We start from the raw sequence: 19,249 nt of genomic DNA on the forward strand, positions 1-19,249 counted from the left end.
ATCGGTTATATTGATTTTTAATAAGTTTTGAAACACTGGAGAAGTTCTAGAGGACTGGAAAAATGCTAATGAGAGGTCATTAATTAGAAGGGAGGGCTTAAATAATTACCGCTCCATCAGACTGATGTCAGTTCCATAAAATATAATGTAACTAGTGATACGGGACTTCGTTAGTAGGGAATTAAGACCGTTTCTGTCAGCCAGCATGGATAGGGAAACAGATTCTGTCAAACAAATTAGATATCATTTTTCAGCGAGATTATGAGCTTGTTGCTGTAACAGACATCTCTGAGGCATTTGTGTTGGTCCTGCATGATGTTTTGATGTATAAATTAGAACAAGACAAACTCAGCCTGCTTGTATCAGCGCCTGGTAAGACTGAATGGAGTTGCTACGGACAGACTTTCCAATGATACCAAGTTGGTGTAGCAGCAAATAATGAGGACAAATCCTTAATGCTCTGCAATTGGATTGCTCAGTAAGCCAGGCATAAGCAATGAATATTCATTTAAAGGTGACCAAATGCCACGTGCCCGGGGACAAAGAAGGGAGCCTCTGTCACAGCACGGAGAATTTTATCCTGGACAGCAGTGACCTGAGAAAGAACTGAAGGTGATGGACAGTAATGAGCTGAACGTGAGCTCCCAAGGTGACATTGCGGACAGCAAGACGGGCTGAGGGTATCTGTAACAGCACAAACACACCATTTAGGAGAACCAGATGGATTATATCCACTTGGTGCTTGTTACTAGAGCCACTACTCTGTCCACTTCTGGCATCCACAGACGAAGAAAAATCTTGAAATACCATAAGAGTTTTTGTAAAGAATGTGCAGATAAGTGAATTACTGGACAACGTGCCTCAGAGTGAAAGGCTCCGAGAACTCAGTCTGGTCAGCTGATCAAAGAGGAGGCTAGTAAATTATTTGATCCCAACTCTAGGACCACACGTGAGCAAGAAAAACTTGATCACAGCAGTCCCTTCACTCTCCTGGCAAGCGTACAAAAAGATCCAGGGCTGAAATTTGAAGCTAGATGACTTGAGACAAGAAACAAGAGACACATTTTTAACGCTGCTCATAGTGAATCGCTGCCACAATTTACTCCCCTGGTTTCTCTCAGAGGATGAGGGGTGGGATTCAGTTGTCCAGACAGGTGTCTAACATCATTTTTGTTGCCCTAGGCTATCAGGGATACCTGCAGGGCAGTCAGAGGCCAGGTGGGATAGCCTAAGACATCTAAAACAATGACATTGCAGCCTCTAAAATGGTGGTACTCATTCTTTCTGCTGTTGCAGGATGGTTTGACTCAAGGCAACAGAGGAGTAAATGTCAAAGTTTGATGACAGCTTGATTTCTCGGTTCCCATCTCCGTGCTCAAACCATGTGTACTGTAGTCTAGTGGACCAGGCAGCGTCCTCATAACAGAGAAAACTAGACTGTTTCTGAGAGCCTTATTTGTGATAATATTCTTACCTAACCGCACATTTGAGATTGAGCCTGGAATTGGTGTAATTTTTAACAGTTCTCATCCTGTAACTAAAACTGTCAAGGACTGTCACCAGCGACTCGCTCTTTGACCTCTGGTGTTTAATCCTGTTTCCAAAGCTCCCTGAAGTCAAGGCAATATTCACCACGGACTTCTGTGGATATTGGCTCAGCCCCTAACAACAAGCTGTTACTAATTGAATGAAAACAGTAATCTTCTTAGCTGCTAATGGCAGTAGATGGTAATATCTGTGGATTTTACACTGGAGCAGGATACGTACCACACACTGAGCAGGGCATTATATATTTCCCTTAGCCACAGGTAGCTCATCTCAAAGGTCTGGAGTCCAAAGCAGCTTGAATCACAAATGATCTGCCTCTTTCAGCAGCTGTCGCTCTGCTTTGCCGCCGGGGATCGAACCTGTAGCTTGCAGGGCTGGAGGCACAAGGCTTTTGCCGTTGAAGCTAAAGGAGTACCTCGGCTCGCGTGTAGCATCGGCTTCTGCAGAGCAGCCGGTGGAGGCAGATACAAAAAGCACAGTGCCTCGCTCTCCTTAGATCCTCTAACCAGCCCTGCGGGAATACAACTCCAGGCTGCTAGGCTGCTATTTTTATCTGCTTTCATTATATCACTTACGTGTCTCTTTGCTTCTGGTCCTCTGAAAGCTTGTATCGAATCTCCATGGTGACTGCCATCAGGATACAGATTTCCTCCCTGCTTTTAACACATCCAAAGCGACATCCATCTGGTCTCGTAAGACACGGTATTTGGCAACCCTAGACACGATATACAAGAGCTGGTGAACTCAACATAAACTAACAAACTTTTTTTCGGGCTTTCCTTGCCCGTCCTGTACTGTTACGTTTGTGGCATGTATTGTGGTTTGGAAACTCTTTTATCACCTTTTCATTTAATCAATTGACAACACAGAGAGATATTCAGACGAGCAGCATTCAACCCCTTAGCGAGCTGCGAGGAGGGAAGTCAGAGGTGTGCTCATACTATTAATGTGGCTAATTTATACCTTAAAACATGAAACCACAAAAGCAACAACAAATCTTCCACTAAGAAGCAGTCAGTGGTGTACATAGCCTGTGTTCGTGTTCCTACCACGTTCCTGTTTTCATTCTTTATCCCCGTGTATGTGTGATACCTGCCTGCTGTGTCTCCTTCAGACCGTGGGAACACAGTGCAAGGACTGCTCCACGGCACCTGATACAACGGCAACAAATAGCTGGAAATAGGGCCCTTTCCGCAGAGTTTAATAATACGGAATAATAATACTAATAAGCCGTTTCAAAAGGAGAGATTAACACTGAGAGTCATAGCAAAATCTTGAGGAGACCTTGATATCTGAGGCTGTTTACAGAGCCTGGCAGCACTTTTTTGCAGGAAGCTTCCTGTGATGTCCTTGGGCAAGGATGCCTTTCTTCTTGTTGTGCAACTTCTGCTGGGTGGCTCTCGCCGCTCTTGTGCTGCGGAGGGGCTGCATTTCAACAGTGCTGTAATTAAACAGCTGGCGAAACATTTTAGGATGAAGATGAAAGACGTTTTGGAGTCAATAGGAAGATTCCTCTGGAATGAAGTCTGCCAGAATCAATGTCGCTCTTTCGGAATTGGGGGTGTTTCTGTGCATCCCGTCCGTCACTAGGGCCGTGGTGGGAAGCTCTGATCAGGCCCTGCAGTGGGGTGGGAAGGAGGGATGAGGTTAGTCCTGACTGGAAGTCTCTCTTCAGCTGGGGATGAGTAGGGAGAGATCTGACCAGGGGATCCCCGGCAGCGAGAGGGGATGGGGCTCACGGGGAAGGCTTCCCCTAGCAGGGCAGGAGGTATCGGGGCCACTTGCGCCTGGGCATCTCTCCATCTCACGGAGTGGGGGCACCAAGGCTGCCTCTGGCCCCACCAGACGTGTGGGTCCCATGGTGGTGACCCCGTGGAGACCTCTCACGTGTAGGAAGAAACGCCATGGCTGCTCCACCTGCGGGGGTATGGCACAGGGGAGATGGCACAGCAGTCCCTGCCATGGGGGATGCCTCGCCTCGGTGAGGGGGTGACGTTGGGTTTAACCATGGTGGGAGCCTCCCTGCGTGAGGGGTGGCAAAGGTGTCACTGCCATGGGGTATGTGACAAGGGGGCCATTCCCATGGGGGAAGGCCTCCCCTCCTGGGGGGTGACATGGCAGTGTGACACAGGGGCTGCTGCCATGGCGGGGGATGCCCGTCCTCACAGGGGGACGATGCTAGGACCGTTCTCATGGGGGTCCCTCGGGGCGGTGACCCAGGGCCCAATCCTGCTGGGACCTGCCCTCATGAGGGGTGACAAGGGTGTCACTGCCGGGGGGCTGTGTCCCCTCATGGGGGATGATGCAGGTTTGCTGCCATGGGTGAGGTGTCCCCTCATGGAGGACAACGTGAGGTTGCTGCCATAGGTGAGGTGTCCCCTCAAGGGGGACGATGTGAGGTTGCTGCCATGGGGGATGCATCCCCTCATGGGGGATGACACAAAGCTGCTGCCATGGGGACGGTGTCCCCTCATGGGGGACGATGTGAGGTTGCTGCCATGGGGGATGTGTCCCCCTCATGGGGGATGATGCAGGTTTGCTGCCATGGGTGAGGTGTCCCCTCCCGGCAGATGATGTGAGGTTGCTGCTGTGAGGGCCGTGTCCCCCCATGACGATGACACAAGGTCACTGCCATGGTGTCTGTGTCCCCTCACGGGGGACAATGCGAGGTTGCTGCCATGGGGCCGTGTCCCCCCATGATGATGACACGAGGTCACTGCCATGGGGGAGGTGTCCCCTCATGGGTGACGATGTGAGCTTGCTGCCATGGGGGATGTGTCCCCTTATGGGGGATGACACAAAGCTGCTGCCATGGGGTGGTGCCCCTCACGGGGGACAACGCGAGCTCGCTGCCATGGGGCCGTGTCCCCCCATGATGATGACACGAGGTCGCTGCCATGGGGGCGGTGTCCCCTCATGGGGGATGACGCGAGCTCGCTGCCATGGGGGCCGTGTCCCCCCATGATGATGACACAAGGTCACTGCCATGGTGTCTGTGTCCCCTCACAGGGGACAACGCGAGCTCGCTGCCATGGGGCCGTGTCCCCCCATGATGATGACACGAGGTCGCTGCCATGGGGGAGGTGTCCCCTCATGGGGGATGACGCGAGGTCGCTGCCATGGGGGCCGTGTCCCCTCATGACGATGACACAGGGCCGCCGCCATGAGGCCGCGTCCCCTCAGGGGGGACGACGCGAGGTCGCCGCGTCCCCGGCCTGTCTCCCCCCGCCACGGCGCCCTCCGCCCCCCTCCCGGGCGGCTCCTCGCCAGCGCAGGCCGCGCCGCCCCCGCACTACATTTCCCGGCGTGCAGCGCGCGGGGGGGCTGGGCCGCGCGGCGCCGGCGCTGCCGCGGGGCGGGGAGGCAGGTAGCCGGGTCGCTCGCTCCCTCGGTCGGCGGCGGCGGCGCCCGCCGTTGCCCCATGGAGCGGGGGAAGATGGCGGAGCTGGAGAGCCTGGAGACGGCGGCGGAGCACGAGCGGATCCTGCGGGAGATCGAGAGCACCGACACGGCCTGCATCGGCCCCACGCTCAGGTACGGCCCGGCCCGGCCCGGCCCAGCCCAGCCCGCCGCCAGGCCGGGGCGGCTCCCCGCGGCCCCCCGCGCCGCGCCCGGCCCGGCCCCGCCGCGCTGCCGCCGCCGGCCGAGCGGCCCCTTCGTCCGCGGCGGCGGGGCCTCGCGAGCCGCCTGCGCGCCGCCCTCGGACCCCGCGTTTCACACCGCCCCTCTGCGCCGAAACTTCGGAAAAAAATTGCTTTTTTTCTTTTTTTTCCAAATTTCCCCCCCACTTTTTTTTTTTTTCCTCCCAGCACGCGTTGGGAAATGCGGGAAATCCCCGGCGTCTCCCCTCGGGGTGACCCGCATCCTTCGGTGCGGGAAGGGGCAACGCGGAGGCTCTGCCGCGGAGCCCAGGGCTCGCCGAAGCCGCCCTCGCACACCATCACCTGCCCCTTTGGTTATTCCTATCCACGAAGCTTTAATGCTGCTCTACGACTAACGGAGCCTTTGTTCCCTCGTTGAACCTCTTTTTCCAGCGGCTCTTGCAGCATCCTGCAGCTGGAGGAACCCGCTGCCCAAGCGCTGGCTCTCCCCTCTCGCTGGGCAGCGCGAGCGGATGCGGTTGCATGCCTGGCAGCGCTGACATTTTGCTTTGCTTTTTCTCTGTGTTCCTTTCTAAAAGTATTTTATCCTTTTGGGTATTTTTTGTTTTTTTTGTGAAGCCATGTAGGGTTTTGCAGCAGGGACTTTTGCTGCAGTGTTAGTCTGCAAGACCTGGCAGCTGTCTGTGTAACGGAAGCCTGTTTCTCATGAGAAATCACCTCATTTCTTTTTTTAATATGATATTTTAGATAAATTAGACCCATCTAAGGTATGTTCTCACTAGCCAGATAGCGCCCTGTTAACGTAGCTGTCCTCAAAGAAGTCCCATTATGGATTCAGCAAACCGTGTCCCTCTTTCTCCTCTGTTCAAAGTAAAACAGAAGTTCCCCAAAGAACTGCATGTGAAAACCAAAATACATTGCTCATGGTGATGAGCACAAAAGTGGGCATGAGCTTGCAGGAGGTTAGCAATACGTGTGGGTGGAGGGCATTTATATGCCATTGTAATCAAATTGATCGGTCTGCAAGGTGGGAAAAGGTGGACGAATGTTGCCAGGTGCATCCAATTTCAAAATCTAAGTAGTTGTGTTATTCAAACCTTAAATTCAGTCCTTGTCCTAAACTCCTCACCCCTTCTCGTTGTGAGGTTGGAGGGGCTGTTTTTCCTTTTTGCAGTAGATCAGTTGGTCTCACGCTGGTTCCTGGGTGTCCTCCAGCCGCTGCCCAGGAGCTGCTGAGCTGGCAGTCACAGTGCTGGTGGGAACATCGAGGGGTAAACGGAGCTTGAGCCCCCTGCCCTCCCCCTCCGCAATAGCCCTTCATTTCCCTTAAATATTTAAGTTTTACAAAATCATGGTTTTAGAGTTAATTTGCTCACCTGTCTTCAAGTATAAATGGGTTTAAGCCATTGATAGTCCAGGACGGACACAAAAAGGCCAAAGGTTTTCGTATATGGAACAACAGGACACTTGATTTCTCTCTCTAAAGGATTGCTGGTTTGTTTAGCTTTTTGACTATGTGGGTGTTTTTTCTGAGGCTTTTCTGTGAAACTTTGAAAGGTAAACTATATGACGTTGTTAGCTGGACATATTGAGAACTGGTTAGATTTATTTACAAAACTTAAGAAATGGTTAAAATTATGGGAGCTGCCAGAGCCAGGAGTGTGGGTATTTTTGTCATTTCATAAAACTAAGGGCAGTTGATCTTGTTTCTCTTAATATTAAATATTCAGTAGAGGTTAGGCAAGGGGTCAGGCTTTATGCATATCTTTGCATACCCACAGCAGAAACATTAATGAGTATCTGGGGTGAAGAAAGGTCTGTGCTTTGCTAGCGTTAACTGTTGCAGTACGGTGGTTGCAGGATTGATTCTCGCTGGGCTTTCAAAGCTGCTGCTATAAGGAAGGATTCCCTTCCTCCTTCAGGAGTGTTAGTAATAATATAAGCAAGTAATTGCTCCAAGGAATTTTAGAGTTTCAAACTAGGCCAGTTTGGGGTAGGCATGATGTGCTGGAGAGTCCCGAAAAGTGGATGCTGGAAACTTTAGAGAAGGTGACTCACTGCTCGTAGGCATCATGGAAGAAGTGTGTCTCCAGGAGCCAGGCTGGCTTCTCTTCTAGGAAGAACAATTTCAAAACACAGTTCAGAAATAGCCGGGAACACTGGGCTCCTGCTGGCAGCAGGCACTTGGTTGCAGAGCTTTGCTTTTATCAGCAGCAGGGTTAGATATTACAGCTGCAGCCGCTCTGTGCCTCGCAGTGGCATAGCGCTTGGGGCTGAACTTCTCCTATCAGCGGGTGGCTGAGGAGGTTAAGATGTTAGGGTCCAACTAATTCATCTGTCTGGGTGGGCTTGTGTCCCACCCACCAGGGAGAGTTTTCTGTTGGGAAAAACGACAAGGGTAGTAATTCTTGCCCTGGGGCAGGGGAAGGACGAGATGCCTTCTTGAAGTCCCTTCCAGCCCTGTTTTTTCTGCTCTTTTATTTCTGTGATCCTGGGAGTTGGAGGCATGGGCTGGGACTCCGTTGCGCTGGGCACTGTGCAGATGTGGAGCAGACTGTCCCGAAGAAAGTTCATTCTCAATCTAAAATTTAGAGAGACAAGGGCATGTGAGGAAGCGCTGCAGCAGCCTTGGTTTGTATGATGAGCCGTGTCTTGCTGTGCTAATGGCTCGATTGCTGCTGAGGTCCCTCTTTTCTCTTATACCTGGCAGTGAATGTCATGGGTGTTGGAGGACACCAGGCAAGCTCAGCAAGTCTTTGTAGGGCTCCCCTTGAGTGTGTGATGCATCTGGAATCAAAATAACACATTTCAGGATGTCTTTCCTGCTGTTGAGCCTTTAATTATATCCATTGCCCCTAATTCCCCTTCTGCTGTTCTAATTCCCCTTCTTTCTGTCATGTTATGCTTGATTTTTGCAGGGGATTTTTGCATCTCCTCTGTTTATCTCAGCTCCTGAGAATCACGTAGTTCTGTAGGATCAGGACCTTCTGGGGGAAGGGAAAACTTCCTTCCTTAAAACCATCTCTTCGATAAACTGTGACACCTGCATGCTCTAATTTTCATCACACTTAATTGACTGATCAAGTTTGCTCTTCAGCGAGGTCTTTGTCTGATTTGTCTGTTTTTGGTGCTGGGACCCTGGAAAGGGAACGTAATACCCGTCACGGTCGCTGTGGGCGAGGGTGGCCGCCCCGTGCGCTCCTCGGTGGCCTTACTCTGTGGTTTTGGGTCAAAGTCACGCGGTGCGAAAAGCACGCTCGCTCTGCAGGCTCATACGGCACTTACCGGGCGCTTGTCCTGCAGTATCTCACCTTTGCTGCTTCTCCTTTAAATATTGTCACGGGGGGGGATATATATATTATGGTATTATTAATTCTGGGTTTATTGTAAAGAGTTTTATTGAAGGTGGCTATACAGCGTTGTCACAGCAAACGAATCTTACTGCACATTCCTTATTGCCCGAGTCTTGGTTTCTTACTGCTCCAACCGTTTCATGTCAGAGGTTCTCTTACCTGCTGGAGAGCCACCATGGGAGATGTCCCCTCAAGTTGGGACATGGCCACCGTGCAGCCCGCTGCCATGCCCGAGAGCTCCCCGGGCTCCAGGCTGCAGCGCCGTTATGGGCACGGAGTTTGACTCATGGTCCTACAATATTTGGTGTGGAGAGAGACCTTTTTGCTGACCTCATGCCGTGTTGGAGAAAATATACCCCTTTTTGCTGATCTCCTGCCTGTTTCTGGCCTCACCAGTTGCAATCAGTATCGCCTGGCTCCTCCTGGTCAGCCCTGGGTGCTGTCAGGTGTTTGTGATCAGCTGGGGCCTGAGATAAGGGGGGGTCGTTGCAGAGACTGCTTTACTGCATGGCTAATGCTATGTTACTTCTGCGATTCTCTCATTTTCTCCATTTATTTTAGCTTCTCCCTAGCTCTTTGTATGAAATGTCCCCTTGCAGTCCTGTGTTTTGTGCCATGCTCCTCCTGGATTATGAATTCATGACTCACACCGGTGCAGAATAAAGGCAGGAAAACCAGATTATCTGGTATGACTCCCTGTGTGTTTGGGCCATATAATGTCACTTATTTTTCCCTGTATGGGTCTGCCATGCGGTGTTTGATTAACATCTGCCTCAGCCAAAGGCGAGCTCCCCACACGCCCCTATGGTGGTCAGAATTGCTAATCATTTGGATATTTTATGGTTTCATCCTGCGGATGTTTTGCTCTCCTCTCCTTTGCTACTCTGCAGCATCCTTTAACACCTGAGGTCTTCTCACTGTTAAAAATACATGTTTATATTTTTCAAGTCACTTCTTAATCTTCTTTTTGCTTGATTATACGGTGTGAGCGCTTCAAGTCTGTCGCTGCATTGAAAACCTTTCTTCTGCTCTCAAGTTGCCTTTGCGGCTTTTGGAAAAAGGTGAAGAATTTTTAAACACTTGGTAAATAAAAACCAAAACCAAACCCTGCTTTGGCCACAGCGATGGTTGCAGTATTCCAGCAGTCTCATCACTGCTTCAGATATGGATAAAATTGTGTCCATGCTCTCATCACTAGTCTCCTGCTCATACGCTGAAAGAGTTGAGGAGCTCTGTTTTCTCGGCATTAGGATCTAAGCTTAATGCAGTGTTGCTTTTTTGGATATGTGGTTCTTCATAGCTCTGGCTCGTGTTCCTCTTTGCTCTGTCTGTGCCTTTGCACTTGCTTCTGCTGAGTGTGAGCTGTTGGAAATCAAGGTTTTCAAGCGCTGCTCTTTGTGGTTGCCCGATTTCATGATTTGTTATTCTGCCAGCTGTTGTGTCATCTGCAAATTATATCATCCGTCCTTTTACATACTTATTTATTTGTATTTACTTTCCAGATTGTTCCTTAGCGGGTGAGTTTTCATCAGTTATGTTGGGACTAGTACGTACCTGTTAGAAAATTCACCAATGTTAGATCTCGAGGAGCAGTTAATCACTCGGCGTGTGTGCTTTTATGTTGTGTAGAACCATATTTTAATAGGAGTTTCATGTCCGTCTGCTAACTGTGTGTGTTTGGAGAGATTACAAAGTTGTTTAACCAAAGAACGAAATTAAGCGTGCTTGATAGGCTGTATTTTCTGCTAAGCAGCTCTTGTCTGAGATTAAAGTAGCGCTGTAATTAAGCTCTGTTCTCTAAATCCGCTATCAACTTTTCCCGGACTGTGTCTGGGATTAACGTTGTTCTAACTGACCCGTCGCTACCTGGTTGACCCCTTTATAATGTTAGCGGTGTGCTGTGTTCATCCTGCTGCCTGGAATCTCCCCCGTCTGCCAAGGTTTATTTTAAATCATAGAGCCGGAGGTCCTCTGGATTCTTGGCCTCTTGATTTAAATGTTCAGCAAATAATGTTCTCCTTTGGGAATAGTGGAAATAGGTTCAACTGACCTCAGCTTGATGGTTACCTTGCTTGACGTCCTTCCTGGCACCCTCAGCTGTTGCCTTGTGATTCAGTTTCCTGGTGCTGAACATGAAAAATTGGGGCTTTGCTTCTAGAAATAAGAGCGGTGGATGGGTCAGGCAGTGCTGGGGCTCTGGTTAGTCCCTCTGAGCTCCCCAGTGCCTCCTTTGCTGAAAGCCGCAGCTGGGGCATGGTAGACTAGGGTGTAGTTTGAAGGCTTTTATAATTGCTAGAGCAGTTGTCCCCTGGGTTTCATCTGCTCCCAAACGTTATTCTGGCACAGTGTTAGTGTGGGTGCTGAAACATTGTGCCCTTGCTCCCCCTCACCTTATTTTTCCAGCTGGACTGGTTCCACCTTGGGCTTCTTGGGGCTCCCCCGCGCCTGGCCGGGCACCGGGAATCGGGTGGCAGGGGCCGGGGTCTGGGCGCGAGCGTGCTGTTAGATGGCCGACTTCCACGAGCTTGGACGTGGCGTTCTTCCCTGAGCCGCCTGCAATTCCCTTACCTGGCAGAAAGCTGTTTTGCTGGCTTAGGGAGTTAAACTGGCTTGTGCAGGGTCTGCTGAGCGCTGCAGCCAGCGCGCAGGGAGCAGCAGCCATGCGCCAGAGCGGTGTGCTGAGTCCTGTGGGTTGGATGCTGAAAACGAAGGTTGCCCAAGCTGGTCCTAAGCGAAGGAGGCACTGGGGAGCTCAGAGTGATGTTTGGGAGCAGGAGAGGCAGAGTCTGGTGGAGGGGAAGGAGACCTTGGAGCGGGGCTGGGATGAAGCGGGCCACATCTTGCATGTGCTCGCACTGGCTAGGAAACGTTTTCCAGGTCCTGAGAGCTGGAGAGCATCTGAAGGTGAGACTTGGTGTCCGTAAAAATCCCCTGATGCTGAATGCTGTGGTTACTGGTACATGTAACAGTTAAAACCTTGCTGAATTGTCGTCGTCCCTGTTCTGCAGCCTTCGGTGGTGCCGTTTCATGTGGTATATATACTTTGTCCTGGCTAAACAAGTTCCATCTCTTATTCTCACTTTATGTATAGTAATGCATGAAATGTCAGCCACCAGCAAAAGAGTGCTGTGAAGAAATAGCTCGGCCTTCTTGACGCTAAACGTTGGCCGCGGGGCTCATCCGGGAAGCTGTTTGTAACAACTGCAAATTGCCTGCTAATAAAAGCCCTGCAGGATCTTTGGAAGCATCTTCCAGCCCGTTCTCCTGCCACCCAGGAAGGGAAGCTGCAGTCTCCTGGAAATGAATCTGTGCCTCTGTTCATATGCACATAATTAAGCGTCTTTTAAAAGAAAGTTTATTGCACTAGTGCTTGAATTATATTAGCGTTCCCTTCTGGTCAGGCTGATGATGTTCAGCTCCAAGTTTTCTGTTGCAGAGAAAAAAATACTAGCAACTGCTCCCATGAAATAATTCAGTGCCAGCACTGGTACTCTATCGGGAGACGGACTGGCCTGGCTTAATGTGTGCAGCATCTGCAATCTCTGCCTGCGGGTATGCTTTGCTCAATTATAGCAAGCTTTACAGGTATATTCTCTTTTGCAGAGTTAAGGTCTGATTTGGCATATGGTTTTGGGAGGGTGAATCCTTATAATTCATATAAGTGTTTCCCCCCCCCGCCTCTGTCTGTACCCTGATGCAGTCTGGAGGGAACAGCTTGCAGGAATGTGCTGCTCAATTATTTATAGCTGGTATTATTTTCTTCCTTTTCCTCACAAAAGTACATTCTTTGCTAGCATTTAATGAATCGCTGTCAAAGGACAGATTATCGAATGCCTGTTTCTGTCGGGTGGGATGGGGAAGTGTGTCTGGGCTCTTGGTAACTCCCTGAATTTATTTTTCTGCTTACCTCTCATGTACCTTGTCTGTTATAGCAGTGAGGATGGTAGTGCTGGGAGTTAGCAAGCTAAAGGGATATTTCCCTTGAATCTTCAGGAAAAGGCTGCTGCACTAATTTGTATTAGTGTCTGCTGGAGTTGTCACTGCATGTGACTTAGCCGTATTTCATCTTAAGCTGGCAGCTGAGCTCATCTTTAGAGCTCGGTGCTGTCATGCGTGTAGAAGGCTGCTCAAAACTAATAGTTTGGAGACTTGCCGTGCTGGGTGAAGTTTCCTTGATAACTGGCCCTCCTTGGGCAGAGTTCCTGTGGCATCCAAGTCTACCCGGACTGTCCACTGTCATGCTCTGATTCTGCTTTTAGGGGGTTGCAGGATTTTTCTTCCTTTCTCTCTCTCCTTTTTTTCTTTTTTTAATAAAACAGACACTTATTCTAAGGCTGCAGAAGCCTAATAATACTGACTTTATGAATCACTCTCTTCCCAGAGGAGAGCAAATATGACCTCTGAGGAAAAAAACTGAAATGACTGGGATTGCTTAATCCAGAGAAAACAAAACAGGGGGGCACAATTTATCGGCAGATGAAGATATAGACTAGACTGTCGAAAAGCAGAAGAAAAACTCGAATTTGCTATGTGCAGGCTGAGATCTGGACTTGGATTGCAGCAATGGGGATTTAGGATAGATGTAAAAAAGTGCTTCCTAACTGTAAGGAGAGTTGGAATAGGTAAGAAAATCATGAAAGCATCCCGTCAAAAGCTCTTCTAGTTCACTGTACCGTTTCTGGTGTTAGCTAGGATGTACGTTCCTTGTGGGTTTAAAATTGTTTCCTGCTAGGGCAAGATCTAGGCTGTCACGATGACAATGAGCAACAGTAAATCAGTCATCTCTTCCCCCCCAAGCTGAAGGTTCTTAATTCAGTCTATTCTCCTGCTCAAGCTGTTTTGAATTGCTCATTATCTCTGCTGCTTTTCTTGGTGTCTTTTCTCATACAGCTATCACCTTTTTGTGATGAAGGAGGAAAGATCAGAGCTGCACATAGTAATCAAGGTGCAGATTCATTTCATGTGATTTATTGAGTGGCACAGTGATGTTTTCTGTTTTGCTTTCTCTTTCTTTGCTGATGGTTCCTAGCAGTCCCGAGCCAACGCTTCTGGCAGTATAGCCATAATGAGTCCAGCCTCGCCCTTCCTCAGGGGTAGGATTTGATTTGGAGCTCCTCAGTGGGTACGTATTGCAAAGGGTTCGTCCCCATCCCCAGCTCCTTCCCTCCAGATGTGCTGCTTTACGCTGCTCGTGCTGAGCGCTCTGTCGTTTTGCCACCCTGGTGCTCGGTGTCGCAAGATCCTTGGCAGCTTTTTGCTTTGGAGTTAGTCATACTGAATAGTTTTGTGTTTTCTGCAAAATGTCATCTTGTTGTCCATCCCCTTTTCCAAATCACTGATAAGCACACTGAAGCTGATGAAAATTGACTTTTTTTGTAAACTTTCACAGGGCTTCTAGTATTAAAGTGTGTTAGGTTGAACAAATCCCTTTTGCTAACTGGTTGGACCCCTTCAAAGAGTGCTCATAAATAGGATGCATGAAGGCCATCCCCAGAAGCTGTTGTGTCTCACTGCGTTGTACATCTTTCATGTTTGCTAAGTCATGAAGAAGACTTCTACTGGATTGCCCGGTTGCACCTAGTGCTCTGCAGTTTGCTGGATTCTTCTCACCCTGCATAGGCCTTTAAAGACACTGGCATCATGTTTTCCATCTTTCGCTTCTCTAGTGGTAACTACACTGTTAGCAAGAGGTTACTGATAAACAGGGGTTCGTGGCTTGGCAGTTTTACGTAACACACCTTTAGTGTCGTCTTGGGCAAATGCAATTGTTTGCTCCACTGATCTGGTCTAAACATCTTCTATTAACACCTCAGCCTGAGGCAGGGAGAGAGGTTTTGGCACAGAAACTTCCTTAGTCCTGTCCGTGGCACACAGTAAAGCAAGTCATTCCTCCGGCTGTCCGTGCTGGGATCGTTTTCCTGAAAAGCTCCTGCTGTCTTGCTTGCTCTGCTGACTCTGGCAGCCTCCTGGCTCCTGATGTTTGGAAAAGTTGCTGGTTTTTCATATTTCAAGTAATTAGCTTTTCAAATGTCCTTTTCCCCCCCCCCCCCCCATAGATTATTTTGCACTTAGTTTACCAGAACTTGTGCTCTTTAATCTTCCAGGGTTTGAAAATGTCTTCTCTTATTTCTTGAAACCCTCCTCTACTGCTGTGTAACTCTGGTGTCTCAGGTTGTGGGTATGGGAGCGTTTAAAACCTCTCTTAGTAGCTAGTATACTGCTGGCTTGGAGCATATAAATATGTCTCTTAAGCAGTTCCATTGCCACCCACAAGCGTTTAATACCTGTAGCTGTTTCTTTTTAATTTCCTTTTCAGCTGGGAAGAAGTGAAGAAACGTGCTGTTTTTCTTCTTTGTAGTCGTATGAATCTGCGACGTGTTTTTTCCGCTCTCACAAAGGTGCTTGATTTGAGTGCTTCACGCTGGCTGTTGCAGAGAGCCCATCATCAGTTCTGAACACTTGGAAAGCTTCTCCTGTGGGTTTTCCTAACTCCATGCTGACAAAATAATTTAGGAAATGTAAAACCTCTAGTCTTGGCACTGCCCCCTTGTTTGCCTCTCTGCCTGGAGGGCCTGAAGGACAGGATGGACAAACTTCTGTCAGGAATGAGATAGGTAAGGTTGACCTTGCCTTGGGCACCGAAGTGGATGAGGTGGCTTCCTGAAATCCCTTCCAGCTCTGCTGTGAATCAACAGGATGCTTGATTTTTTTTCTGGCTTCGGTGGGTCTATCTGGTCATGGGCTGAGATCGAGAAGCAATGCTTGGACTGGCCGTGGTGCTCCTTCATTAAAAGGAGATGGTATGCGATGTGGTCCTTTGGTTACCATTTGAGTGTTCAATAAGGTGGTTTTGTGTGGGTAGGTATGTCCCTAGCTTCCTTGTGATGCTAGGTTTACTCTGCTTATGCAGGCCAACGGTCTTCTACACGTGTAGCACTCGTGATGTTTCCACTAAGCGCACATCCAAACTTCTGGGGATAGTTTGTTCTGTTCTGCTGGGTTTGGGGAGTCTCCAGAAAGAAGAATGGCTCTTTTCAAGAGCATGCTGCTGCCAGGGTAACTCATCCAGCCAGCTTTTGGCCTTTGTCGTTTCTCAGGGCTTCCCAGACCTTCCCTGGGTAGCAAGCTGCAGGCTGGATTAGCTGTTCTGCTGGATGCCATCTTCCTCAAGGTAGTTCCACCTCCAGTGGCTCCTTGAAGCATCAAAAATTAGAGCCCAGGTTTCTTGATTTCCTCTGCATGTACCTTAGGAAGGTAACATCTTTTATTAAAATAGATGCAGTTTTATGTCGTCATAAAGAATTGTTTCTTTATAATATCCAGCCTGTTCTCCAGGTGCTATTTGTCTTGCAGAAACGGGGCTATGCTGTGCGTCTGTCTGCTGGAACTTCCTCTCTGGGCTCCAAATGGGTTTTGGTTTGGAAAATCAGTGCGCTGATAATTAGCTCTCCCGCTGGGTTGGCCTTAGAGCTGGCAGTTTGCTCAGGCGAGACACGCACTGGTTTGCTCTTTCTTAGACAGTCACTTGGACGCAGAGGCCGAGCAGCATTAGCTAGGGTGGAACAGCAGGTGAGCAAATCCTTTCTGCTGCTTCTCAGTGGTGGCTAGTAAAAAAGAAAAAAACCCGAGGCTGAGGCTAGTCATGATCCTGTATCTTGGGCTAGGCTGATGCCTTTTGGGATTTTAAACTGTCCAGTGGCGATGGAAAGGTCAAAATCTGCAAGGGCTTTGCAAAGTGACTGTACTCTTCCTGAAGTCCCTGGGGCAGGTTAGGGTCCTGTTCAGCAGCTGGGTTTTTAGAGACCTGTTTTTAATAATTTTCTTCTGCCCTGGGTTGGGAGCGTGCCTGTGCGGCCACGGTGCAGGAGGGGAGAAATGAAATCGTGGAAAGGAAGACCGTGCGCAGGGCGGGGTTTTTAACGGCGCCCGGGAGCGTGACCTGAGCTGTCTGCCTGGCTTCCCTTGCACCCGAGCAGGTCCTTCCCGGTGCCAGTTCTGCTTGGTGCTGGCCACGCTGGGTGTGGTGACGGGTGGGACACTAGATAGCATGCGGAAAGGAAAGCGCTGTGTCCTTGCATGCCTCGGCTGTGTGGCGGGTGAGCAAGCCCGGCGGGAACTGCCCTAGGGAGTATTAATAGATGTGGATTTAGCTAAACAACTGTGTGATGAGCTGTGAAGGTGCTCGAGCGGCTCAGAACAGATTGAGCATTAGCTGCTGTCTCAGTGAAAAAAAGTGTTTCTTGTGCTCTTGGAAATCCAGAGTTGATGCCCAGGGGACCAGAGCTCTGTGTCCTCTGCAGTCGGGGGGTCCCCACAGTCGCCAATGCTCTTTTTGGGGCCCTCGTGTTTTGCTCTTCATGCCGAGAAGATGAGGGTGCTTCACTTGAGAGTGCAGCTATAATAACCGTGGTCCTTCTTCTGCACCCCCTGCTCCTCCCAGGCTTGGGTGGTGATTCAGCTGCAGCCCAGAGGAGCTTTTTTTCCCCTTTCTGCACTGAAGTAATTCCTCGCCTCTCTTTCTGCAACAAATAAGCTCCAAATGTGGCTGCGCAGCTGCTGGCTGGTCACCCTCCCACGTGCGGTACCTTGTGCGGCTGTAGCGGCCAAGCACACAGATGCAGCTGGACACGCGGTGTTGTTGCGACTGATGCTCAGCTATGCGCTCGCTTTTTGAGTTTCAGGCAAAGCAGCGAGAGCCAGCAAACAAAATCTCCTCCTTAAAATCTGTCAGTGAGGTTAAGAGATTTGCCAGGTCTTCCATAAAAGATTTACTGAGAAGCCAAGTGTTTATTTTCTTTTCTAATGCCATCCAAGAGGAGCAGAAAGGGAAAAGATGAGTGTAAGGAGTGTTTTTCTCCTTTCTTCTGTGAGTAATGATGAACTCCAGAGTACGATAAGTGGCTGGAAGTGCGGAGGGAGCTCTTGGCAGTGTTCGGGGTGACGGTCACTGCTTTGGTCTTTGCTTTCGGTCTGGTGCCTCGAAGCCCGAGTGTGTGGCCAGTGCTGGCTGCAGTGGCCTGATAGCAAGGTGAGCAAATCGGGTCAGGGCACTGATGCCAGAACTGACCCGGGGTCCTGGGTGTTTGAGCTCCAGTTAAGCAGTGCTTCAGGAGGGTGCAAGTTGCTGTTGTGTGCTACCAAAATTAGGGCTTTGGTGACTCCAGGCAGCATGCGGGACGGTTCACTTTAGGTGTGTCCTGGGCCTGAGGGAGGACTTGATTTGAAGAAGGGATTTCTTGGACAGGAGCTTCCTTACTAGTAGATGTAATCTTCTGGAAGTTGGTGCCTGTTAAAATATTACTTTCCAAACGTTGCTTTTTTTTTTTTTTTTTTTTTTTTTTTTTTTTTTTTTTTTTTAAAGCTGGCCTTTGCTTGCTTTCTGTGTGAATTCTGGTTAGGATCTAGAGACAGCGAAGACTAGTTGAACCGTTTTGTCAGCCTATCCTTCTCTGTCTAATTTGGAGAGAATTGGGCATCAGATGTTTATAACCTGAATTTGTTAGAGAAACCATGCCCTTCTGGAAAGTCGGTTAAATATATTGGTGATCATTCTCAGCCTGCCTTTTCCTGACAGTCAACATAATCTGATGCTTCGTTTGTAGGCTAGCGTTCCTGGACGAGTACAGATCCGCCTCCTGATCTGAAGAGCGTAACCTTAGTACAGCACAGTTAGCAAGGGTCGCACGCAGACAAAATGAGAGGAGGAGAAAGGATGAGGAGGATGAGGCTGTCATAGTGTCTGATGGCTCCTCTGGTGTGGTTCTCCCTCTCTTTTACTGCTCACCTCGGTGCTGGTAGAGGATGCACTCCTCAAAAGGACATGAATGCAATGAGGGAGATGATTTAGGAAGTATGTTTTGAGAGTCATCCTCCATAGAGGACAGCATGGAAGCAAGTAGGACCACCAAAGGAAGGGGTATGAGAGTTTCCTCCTGCACTTCAGCCCTTCGGTCATGTAGCCCCTCCAGCGGGGAAGCTGAGCTGAACGGCATGGAAAGGCAGGGGCAAGGTAACCCGGCCCCGTGCCCTGCAGCGGGAAGCTGCCGAAGGGCAGGTAGGTGGTGATGGGTTTAGGATTGTGTGCTGGAAAGCGAGCTTTGGTCAAGGGTGGAGCAAGATCCAGAGGTGGAGATGTGATGAGGGTTGTGGGATGGTGGCTGAACAGACTGAATGAGTGATCTGCTCTTGGGATGGGAATGAAGGAAATCGATGGCTTTCAAATTCAGAGCAAACTTACCTGTGGTCTCAGCTCAGAAGCTGAATGAGATGTTACCTTAGGTAAAAATAGAAACTCGGTGCTCAGCTTCATCTGTAATGGCATAAGGATACTGTATTAAAACATTTAAGCTTACAGAGTTCATTGCTCATCACTGTTTAGAAGGAGACTAGAAATCTGGTCACCATGAATTCTTTGTCAGCCCTCTGAAGCCGCTGCTTTCTCTGATCAGAATGATGTAGACCTGTAGAAATTCTCTATCTTTGTAGAAAATTCTACCGGAGTGGCCTCAGTGTGAAGTTAAATGTTTTCATGGGGTGAAGTTATGAGCACCTTTGTGTGCTGCAGAAAAGATGCAATGCTGGATGAAATGTGTCCCGCAGGAGCTAAAGACCCCGATCGGGAATTTGGAGCCCCACTGTGCTGTGTTTTGTAATAAGGACCCTCTCTGCCCTGATGGGCTGCCCTTCTTCTGTGGTGTCTTGTGACTTTATTTATTTGCGTTTGAAGATCTTTAAGCTTAGCAATAC

The 19,249-nt window shown here is 49.3% G+C and overlaps 1 protein-coding gene across 6 annotated transcripts in view; it reads left to right on the top strand.

Annotated features, from left to right (window-relative positions):
- Positions 1 to 4,843: 4,843 nt before the first annotated feature.
- Positions 4,844 to 19,249, top strand: part of EXOC6B (exocyst complex component 6B) — a 291,383-nt gene continuing 276,977 nt past the window's right edge. For all 6 annotated transcript variants that reach the window (XM_064511671.1, XM_064511672.1, XM_064511674.1 and 3 more), the window contains exon 1: positions 4,844 to 5,082. In XM_064511671.1, the coding sequence (XP_064367741.1) occupies positions 4,970 to 5,082 (113 nt within the window). In that variant the 5' untranslated portion in view covers positions 4,844 to 4,969. The remainder of the gene's footprint in view (positions 5,083 to 19,249) is intronic.

Source organism: Dromaius novaehollandiae, chromosome 4 (genome assembly GCF_036370855.1).
Source record: "Dromaius novaehollandiae isolate bDroNov1 chromosome 4, bDroNov1.hap1, whole genome shotgun sequence".
Lineage (NCBI taxonomy): Eukaryota > Metazoa > Chordata > Aves > Casuariiformes > Dromaiidae > Dromaius > Dromaius novaehollandiae.